Below are 9620 nucleotides of genomic sequence, written 5' to 3'. Positions count from 1 at the left end.
TTTTTTTTTTTTTTTTTTTTTTTTTTCCAGCTAGCTATGTTTGTACATTTGTTCACTTAAATTACGTTTGGTAATTATCCACACATTCCATGTTGAATTGCGCTTTCTCCTCTTTATCATCCTAGAGACACACGTTGTGTGTTTGTCCGACTGATTAATTCTTTCATGAGCTTGCCCCCTTTTGTTTTTTTTTTTTTACCTTTGTGTGTCTTGTATCACGTGGTGGGCAGTTTCACCGCTCGACTTTGTCAAGTGGTTTGCCCCCTTTTGTGCAATTTGTTGCCATCTTTTCGGAACTCCCAAAAGAATAAGGCGACTTTTGTGAGAATCAGCTAACCTGCGCATACTTTACGCATTTGTTCAATTAACCAAGTGAGAGTGTATAAATAAAAATAAAGAAAATGTAGTGTGAACATACCGAACGATGAGGGTATTGTCCCCTATTGGAAACGCTACGTGTTGCTCCCCAGGTGGGCCTATCCCGCACTGTCAATATTTGTGCTTCATTCATAAAGTGCAAAAAAAAAAAAAAAAAAACAGCGTTAAAATAAGGTATACATGTATCTTCTACAGCCGTGTAGAAGCACTTACAATTATCGCAATTTTAAATTTTACTTAATTAGAGCAAAGTCACATGGTCACTTTTTATAAAATGTTGGGGGCTGTTGTTGCGCACTGTGCGCTGGAGTTTATATATACATGCACAGTCCGTTGTCCCATACATGCTCGCACAAAATATATACATGATATATATATGCTATATTAAATGTATGTACGCAGGGATGCAGGTAGAATTTTCACCACGGTGTGAACGATTCTTATGCGAGGCCTCCGCTGGCCTAGTATGATATTATTCCCCAGTTGTGTTGAACCAGCCAGGCATCAACAGTGAATGGGAAAAAATACAACACCTTTATGCGAACAAGTGGGTTAGTAGATAAACGTATGAACGAACAACAGTTACCGCTCTACGAATCCAACATACTTTCGCCTAAACAGCTGGAAGGAATCACATTCCTTGCGAAGTAGGCTGCCCAAAAGGGGAAAAAAAAAAAAAAAAATAGTTTACCTCTTAACCCTTTTTTGAGGTATAAAACGAGATAAAAATCGCAATTTTTTTCACATGTAGATATATATATCTATATGACATCCCCGTTGCGCAATTTTCTTCATTAAGGGGAACATAATTTCGAAGCTTTTGTTGTTCATTATTTCTTATCTCCGTAAAAAGGAGGAGGCTGCACAAGGTCATTATACACATACCTACATAATATTATACATGCCTTTATCGCATGTACAAAAATAGAGAATGTGTTTGGAGGAACGTGTATTAGTCAGCACACCATTCGAAAGCTGCACCGTACTGCCGGCCCCCAACATGAGGCGCAGACAAGTCTGTGTGATGTCGCTTTAATGTTATAAAGGAGTATAACGCATTGGTGTGTTGCCGACGAAAGGAGAGACGATGGGGCAAAAAGGGGAAGGCAAAATCATAAATGGGGAGAGTGCTGGGAAGGAAGAAGACGGAGACGTGGTGGAACCCATACAATTTATAGATGTCAACTCCAGGAATATTTTCGACCTTGACATAACACAGCTAGATATAAGAAAAGTGAATAACCATATGAAGCTAAGTGACATAAGCCAGCTGTACTACTACTTGAACAAGAATTCCTTTTGCTACACATCGGAGGAGAGACCATACATTTCAAACATGCTACAATTGAAATCCTTTTTTTCCTCCAATGATGTTGAAAATTATGAAATTCTTGAGCAGCTGAAGCAACATGATGAGAGGGAAAATTCGCGGATGCGCAAATTCAACTTCGGCCGGGTTGTGGCGCGCAGTAAACAAGAAGAGAAAGAAATGATGGGAGTGTCAGGGGGGAAGAGGGGCTCGCGGAAGGTGGGACCAGCGTGGAATGAATGCAGCACGGTTACGAAGGTCGGAGGGGCCCATGACGACAGTGAGGCTGATGTGCAGACCGATGTGGGGGATGAGTGGGAAGGTGATCGAGATGGTGTTAGCGGCCGCTATAATGATGATGGTGACCCTCCAGGTGGGGAAAGACCAAGGGGGGGGAATAACCAAACGAACAGGCACCATAACCCGGGGGAAACTTGCAACACATCGGTGTCGTTCACAAACTCGTGTCACTCCTCCGAGTCGATCTCCTCAACCAGTTCCAACTCATTCTGTTCGTCCAGTTCCTCGTCGTCCGCCTCTTCCTCCTCATCGTCCTCCCTCTCTGCATTCTCACCGAACAGAACAGACAAGAGCGGAAAAAAAGGAACCTACATGAGCAATTTGAAAATACTCGATGTAATTAAAAAGTACAATGAAAATTTAGAAAAAGTGAAAAAAAAAAAAAAAAAAATTAAAAGTCGAATTGGAAAGCTAAAGAAATATGACACGGTTAGCATCCAAGGACATAATAACAAAATCGTCATGTCTCAGATTTATAAGTTTGTAAAAAAGAAGAGCAGCGTCAGCATAATAGGCCAATTAATATATAGCAGTAGTGACTGCAAGAAATTTTTATACAACGATGTTGATTGCTATGTGAACAGGTGGACTGTGGTTCCCTACTTGGGGTACCTCAACGACATTAGCGAACAGGAGGTGCTTCACAGGATCCAGGTTTATAATTTTTACGAGTTCATTTACCTGTTTGAGGAGTTTCCCTTATGCTGTCAGCATAATAAGAGGTTGAGCGAGGCCCAGCTCGGGGCAAGAGGCAGCCTCGCGGAGGGGGAAGGAAATGACAGCGGTCCCTGCGAGTACGACGGCGAAATCGTGTTCAACGCAGTGGAGCGAGACAACAAGAACCGGAGCGACCAGGGTAGAAGAAACAGCGGCAGCAGCAGAAGTAGCGGCAACAGCAGGAGTAGCGGTAGCGACGGCTGCAGCTTCAGACTATTTTACTACGACCGCTTCTTGTGCAAGAACGCGCAGATGGTCCCTCAGTTAGCCAATAATTGCATAAGCATAAACAGGAGCAGTGGAGAAAATGTGAATTCTTACTCAAGTTCAAACATGCACAGCACACCAATGAGAGACACCTACAATGTGTTTTGTGACCCAAACAATAATTACGTGTGCACAAATAAAAATTTTGAGTACCTGTACTTTTTCTGTTTTAACTGCGATACCTATTACGATATAAATATAATCTTGTGTCACCTTCTATATAGCCATACGAATGGTTTGAAGAATTCCGACCCACCTTGGGATTTGAAGAAAATGTATCCCTTCCTGCAAAATTATAAAAAAACATATGACGTGAGGATCAAAAGACAAAAAGTAAAGCAAACAGATATTTATTTTATTTGCCCGAATTGCATTCTGAATAATGTGTACTATGTAATGGAACATGTCTCCTTTTTTTCTTACTTTTGTGATCTTGTGAATTCGCATAATCATAATTTTTTAATATATAATGAGTACATGAAAAATATGTTTAATGTGGAGCTTGCGTTTTTTTCCTTGTATAATGTGCCCATGGAAAAGGCGCTGGTAAATGTTCAGAAAAAAAAAATACCAATTGTTGATAAGGGTAAAAATTTACCTGCACGCAAGGGGAGCAAGAAAAAAAAAAAAAACCTTGTGTGTGCAAACGGGAAACGGAAGAGCAACAAAAGCGGGTCACTGCTCGACACGCCGCATGGGGGAAAGCATGAAATGAGCAACACCACCGGCAGTTGCAATGACGCAGGTAGTTACAATACCGTCGGCAGCAGCACTACCATTGTTAGTGAAAGCTGCGCAGTTGGGGCGCAGGCACTGGTGACCCCCGAGCCCCACGCACCACCCACGCGGGACTGTCACAGCGAAGTGGCCGAACGCGGGACTCAAGAGGGGCACAAGAGTTCATGCGCGGCCATTGGTAGCGAGGAGAACTGGCAACTCGGCGGAGGAGCAGGTAAAATGGAAGGAAGCCGTGTGAAAGGCGAGATGTCCCCTTCGCAGGGCCAACGCGACGACGCAGCATGTTTGGATGGGCAGCAGGAACCTCTCCATGATAACCCCCAAAAGGAAGAAGCAGTGAAGGGAGAGCCCTGTGCGCCGGGGCAGGAGACCTTCAAGGAAGAAGAAACCCGAAGCACCAAAAGACGCAGCGACAGAAAGAGAAAGAAAAAAAAGGAAGACGAGGATGAGCTGTTCGATGAGGGGTGTGTGTCAAATGAAAGAGAAGAAGAGGATAATACCTTTGAAGATTACCTGGATGGACACACGGATGAAGATATTGTGGAGGAAAATCAAATTCTTATTGAAGAGGTGTACAGCGGGGACTCTGATTTTGGTAACGAGGAGTTGGCTTGCGGGCGAAAGAGAAGGAAGAAGAGGGCCAAGAAAGTGAAGCCAGCCAAGAAGGAGAGTAGTGTTAAGGGGAAGAAAAACGCCACAAGGGAGAAAGGAGGAACCACTGCAACAGGGGGTGTGCATAGGGCAGGGAGCGTCCCAGGTGCTGCAAACTGTGTGGGCGCAGAAAGGAAGAAGGAAGAAGAGTACAAGATACACGTGGACGACGTCAACCACGCGTGGAACGAAGACAATGCAGCGAACAGAAGCATAAGTAAGTACAAAAAAGTCATAGAAAAAATAAAGCATACCCTGGACAAAGAAAACACAACTATTGACACAAAGGAACTGAGTGAAAGAATTGTAAAAGGAGTTATACAAAAGTTCAACGACAGAATGGAAGTAAAGATGAAATTATTTTCCATCTGTTCTAACCTCATGCGTAAGGACAACTCTGAATTAAGAAAAAAAATTCTGAATGGCATAATACATGCCACAGACCTAGCTCAAATGGACTCATCTGACTTGGCTCCCATGAGTTTAAAGAACAAGAGAAAGGAACACGAAAGGAAGTACTTCTACGAAAACATTTACCTCCGTGAGAACATCCTCGATTTAAAAAATAATAAGAATTTGGAAGAGGAGGAGGAAGTTTTTCAGCACCACCCAAGTGTCATTTTGCAGCAAAAGGCCCAAGTGAGCAGTTTGCAGGACCAGCAGGAAAATAATCACCAAGGGAGAAATATAGTGGTATGCGAAGATGGAGGAGTGATGAATCATGAAGAGAGTGGAGTGAGTCACGAGGGTAGTGGTGTGAATGATGAAGGGCTCATTAATTCTTGTGATGGAAAAAACAAATCTTCCTCCAATCAGAGCGATGAGTTGGATCCTTTAAAATATGGGGACAGCAGTAGAGAGGAGAAAAATGTAATCCCCTGCAGCAATAGTCTTGCAAATTTGAGCGATTACAAACAAAAGAGAAAAGGATCATTCGTGAATGAAGACGTGGAGAGGAACCTGTGTGATGGTATACCTCTCATGGAGAAGTACTCCTTTGAATTGACCTACCAGAATTTGAAGAGCATGTATGAGCAGATGCCTAAGTATGCCTCCTCCCCCATCCTGACCTTCCTGGACAACTCGTACAACCGAATCGTGGCCATCATGGACGCGAGCAAGAATGAGTAGCTGCTATAGCGTTTCAGCGGGTACTAGCAGCCATTCGTGGCGTACTCGCCGAAGAGGCGAAGCGGCATCGGAGCCTTTTTTTTCGTCACCCGCATTTCCTTTACTGTGTCATGTTGCCCCTTTGGCACATTTGCATTTTCTCCAATTGGACAAATTTTTTTTTTTTTTTTCCTCCGCCGTGTAAGCGTCCCCTCCGTTCACATATGATGATCAGCGGATGAATAATAAGTGGAGAGTCTCCACCAGCTAACGTGCATATGATTTTTGACGCCCCCCCTCTTTGTTTAACATATCATTAGAATTATTTGGAGCGAGTCCCCTCACGCAGTAGTGCCACTGCCTCAGGACGCTCTACAGATTCGCAGTTTGAAGCGCGCACAAAAGTTGCTTCTGCTTCTCCTTTGTGTGTGCTCCTGCGCGGGTGTGTCTTTCTCCATTTATGGGCATACCGTCGTGTACCTGTCCCACTTTATGCACGTACATGTGCGCACGAGCATATGTGTTTTTTTTTTCTTTTTATTTACCCAATTGTGCAACTGCAAACTTATAAGCTTACACACATGGGTGGAAAAAATTGGAGCAAAGAATTGAAGCAAAAAAAGAAGCAAAAGTAATGCCTGCTAGATTTACCATTACGATATTTGCCTCTTCACCGTGCATATTTTTTTTTGTTCTCTTTTTTTTTTTTTTTCTCCACTTTTTGGCTAGCTACTTTTAAGCTATTTATTGTTCCCTCATTTGTGAGTACCAAAAAAAAAAAAAGCGGCAGAAAGGATGGACCCGGTACATGTGACATTGTTGTTGTTCCACGCTTGGCTCGCTTAAACGAAGAGAAAATATAAAAAAGGTGCAATGGATGCAGATTTGCGCGAGGAAATCATGGTGAGGGAGGAGCACGGACCAAATGGAAAATTCGTGTCTGAAAAATATGTTAGCAGTGATGAAGAGCCTGCCTCCAATTTGTCAGGAGAGATGATAAAAAAAGGAGCATGTACTACCCTGTGCACAGTGCAGGGTGCTTATCACACCATGTGTGATGAAGGAAAAAAGGAAGGTAATGATAAGTGTAAGGAGGATGCTAGCACGAACAGTGTTGATTATGAAGGAGTCTACCACTCGGACAGCTGCGAAGATGAGTCCACGTGTGCGTCCTCCATCGGGAAAAGCGTTCACATCATAAATGTAAGTTTTAGTAAAATAAAAAAAAACCTACATGATATAAATAAAGCCATTCACTTGGATATTGACTCGGGGGGACAAACGGGCGATGAGTTCAGCGATCAGTTCAGCGATCAGTTCAGCGATCAGTTCAGCGATCAGTTGGGGGACCGATCAGACGGAGCCACCGTGTCGAGCGACGACAGCAGCATGGTGAGGACGTTCAACGCTTCAAACCGCAACGTTGAAATGGATGGCGAGGACGATGGTGAGGACAGGAAAAGGAGCAAACAATTACAGCTACTACTAAACAACGTAATAAACACCAAGTTAGAAAAAAAAAAAATCGCTACCCTTGACATCATTGATGAGTGCATCTCCATGAAAAACCATTACAAGTCGAGTGGACAGAAGAGGGAAGAGGGGGAAGAACAGGACAAATGTGCGTTCCTTGTGGATGGGGTGCCCCGGGGCGTCAGCTACGCACAGAGTGTGGACTTACACAAGGTTGAAATATTAGACCATCTCTTAGAAGGGATGGCAGCGTCTGAAGCTGCGCGCGATTTTGCGGTGGACTCAGACGCCCCGCCGGGCTTTGATGTGGTGAACTTGAAGGACCAGGGTGCGCTTACCAGCCAAGGTGCGGACAAGCGAAAAAAAAAAATAATAATAAAGCAAAAAATAAGGTGTAAAGAAACGCGCGTAGAGCAACAACTAAAACGTCCATTGCACCCCCCGTTTAGACGAAGAGGACGCCGAAGCGGCGAGCGAGGATGGCGCAGCGGAATCCCTAAAGGAACACGTGCCCGCGCTGAAGCGCTTCACTGGTAATAAGTTCACCCAAACAAAAGCGCTCCTCTCCATGCAAACCTATCACTCATCACTCCGTAGAAATCCTCTCCCCATCATAAGCCTTTTACGCATAAATGTATAAATGTATAAATGTATAAATGTATAAATGTATAAATGCACCACGAGGGAAGTACAGCCCAGTGAAGGATCCACAGCAACGTTGTATGGGCAAAAAATGAAAAAAAAAAAAAAAAAAAAAAAATCATTTCACCCTCACCCAACATTGCAGACTGTTTAATCAATTTTAAAGACTTCAAGGCATATAGAAAAGACAGACTACTGTCCTATCCTATAAATTTTTTTTTAAAAAAACAGCAACAGTTTCTCCAACTGTTAAGGAGAAAAAAGAAGCTCTTCTACTGTGTGCTTCACCTTTGCTTCCTCTTTTCTTACCTTTTCTTTTGCCTTTCATTTATCCTTTGCAAGCGTGCCCTGTACGGCATGTTTTTCGACCAGGATTTGTGACAGCGTGCGCACGTGTTGCAGGGATACCCATAAGCATCGCCGGGTATGTAACCGTATAAGAAGCGCCAAGCAGCTACTCATGACACCCGTTTTGTGAAAAAAAATTTTAAAATTAATCGAGTCTGCTATGGACGAGAGAACTTAAAAAAAAAAAAAAAGAAGCAAACAGGGGAAAAAGACGCAACACGTTAAGGAAAAAGTAGGTCAACAATGTGAAGCTACGGAAGACGCATATTCTTTTTTTGCACTTCTATTAAACACGTGTAGGGAGTAGAGGAGGACAAATGAACAGGAAAAATGAAGAAAAAGAGGAGAAAGAGGTCGATTTGGCAGGCAAAATTTACACACGCTGTCGTGAACGGAACGACCAAAATATGCCGAACAATTTGTGAAAGGCACTTTTTTAAAATATTTAAAAAAAAAAAAAAAAAAAAACTGCGTTCTTAAAATTTAAATTACTTAAAGGAAGAAAAAGGAGAGAGAGAGAGAGGGGGTAATAAAGTGGCCCCTCATGGCATGATTGGTTTTGTGAAGATCGTTGCGTTTTCGGCGGTTCCTCCATATTTTTCTGCAAATAAATGGGGTGGGGGGGGGGGGGGGGGGAAAGGAAGTAGCAAATGAAGTATGTGGAAGTGGACGTGATGAAGAGGAGAGGCGGTGCAACCTTAGGGGGGGGGATAACCCCCGACACACACATTAACCCATTCAAACCGTTCAAATCGTGCACACCCCCTCGCGACGCGTCACACACAAAAAAAAAATTCACCCCATTTTCAAAATGCGCCTCCGCCAACTTACGCTCTAATTGGTCTAGGTCCACTTGTTCCAGCAGATTTTTCTACAAGACGGGAGACAGGAAGAACATGATGAGATGGGAGAACACGATGAAGAGGATGGCAAGGAAGCCCGTAATCACGGTGATGATAAAAAAAAAAAAAAAAGTGCATGACAAGACTTTCCCTTACATCTGTCTCCGCTGAAGATATGGTTATTTTCTGCTGCGTTACGACCTGAAAAAAAGGGGGAGAAACACGTGGGGGCGAGACAGAGCACAACGATTGTAATGACATCCATCACTTCTACCACCAGAAGGGTGTCCACTCCTCAAAGCAACTAACCGGTATGATTGACTTCATCATGTGCCACATGCCAGTTACAAAAAGAGGGGCGCTCAGGATTAGCATTTTGGAGAGCCTCGATCTATAATTACACTGAGGGGGGGGGGCGGGGGGGGGTTGTGATGGTGGTGAGAAATTAAAACCTTTGCGTGTGACGTTTGTTTGGTTTGGCTTATGTGCCGCATGGTTACGTTAGTTCCGCATTCTCCTCTTCTCTTTCGTTTGTCTCTTCTCTTTCGCGCCCTCCTCCGTCCCTTACGCTGAGGCACTTGGAAATGTCCTTTAAGGTGCCGATGGGGATGGTCAACACACCACAGGAAGACAAATCAATTATAACTCTCCACTGCTCGATTTTTCCTTCAATGAAGAGCTTCGAAATGATGAATTCTGCGGTGGGATATGGTGGGGACGAGGTGCATGGGGGAACAGCGTCAAGTGTGTGAAGCACCAAGGAACGTAAAAAATGGAAAACTCCTTACCCATCCAGTAGTAGGCCACCTTCAAAACGTCCTTCTGCGGTGGGGGGGGGGGGGGGG

At 43.8% G+C, this 9620-nt stretch overlaps 3 protein-coding genes across 3 annotated transcripts in view; 2 read left to right on the top strand and 1 right to left on the bottom strand.

Moving 5' to 3' along the window:
• Positions 1–1465: 1465 nt before the first annotated feature.
• On the top strand, positions 1466–5491 carry AK88_00021 (uncharacterized protein; the record flags this gene model as incomplete). The annotated part of the gene is made up of 1 exon (XM_012477672.1): positions 1466–5491. The coding sequence occupies one exon, from the start codon at positions 1466–1468 to the stop codon at positions 5489–5491; it is 4026 nt and encodes a 1341-aa protein (XP_012333095.1).
• An 852-nt stretch (positions 5492–6343) lies between these two features.
• AK88_00020 (uncharacterized protein) lies at positions 6344–7966 on the top strand (the record flags this gene model as incomplete). Its single annotated transcript, XM_012477671.1, has 3 exons — positions 6344–7289; positions 7399–7476; positions 7731–7966. The coding sequence occupies 3 exons, from the start codon at positions 6344–6346 to the stop codon at positions 7964–7966; spliced, it is 1260 nt and encodes a 419-aa protein (XP_012333094.1).
• Positions 7967–8475: 509 nt separating this feature from the next.
• AK88_00019 (uncharacterized protein) overlaps positions 8476–9620 on the bottom strand; it is a gene marked incomplete at both ends in the record, with an annotated part of 5921 nt that continues 4776 nt past the window's right edge. The window contains 6 exons of the mRNA XM_012477670.1: positions 8476–8534; positions 8765–8804; positions 8932–8976; positions 9085–9177; positions 9344–9471; positions 9564–9597. Coding sequence (XP_012333093.1) covers positions 8476–8534; positions 8765–8804; positions 8932–8976; positions 9085–9177; positions 9344–9471; positions 9564–9597 — 399 coding nt within the window. The remainder of the gene's footprint in view (positions 8535–8764; positions 8805–8931; positions 8977–9084; positions 9178–9343; positions 9472–9563; positions 9598–9620) is intronic.

This window comes from Plasmodium fragile (assembly GCF_000956335.1).
Source record: "Plasmodium fragile strain nilgiri unplaced genomic scaffold supercont1.1, whole genome shotgun sequence".
Taxonomy (NCBI): Eukaryota; Apicomplexa; class Aconoidasida; order Haemosporida; family Plasmodiidae; genus Plasmodium; species Plasmodium fragile.
This window is presented reverse-complemented; position numbering and strand designations above follow the sequence as displayed.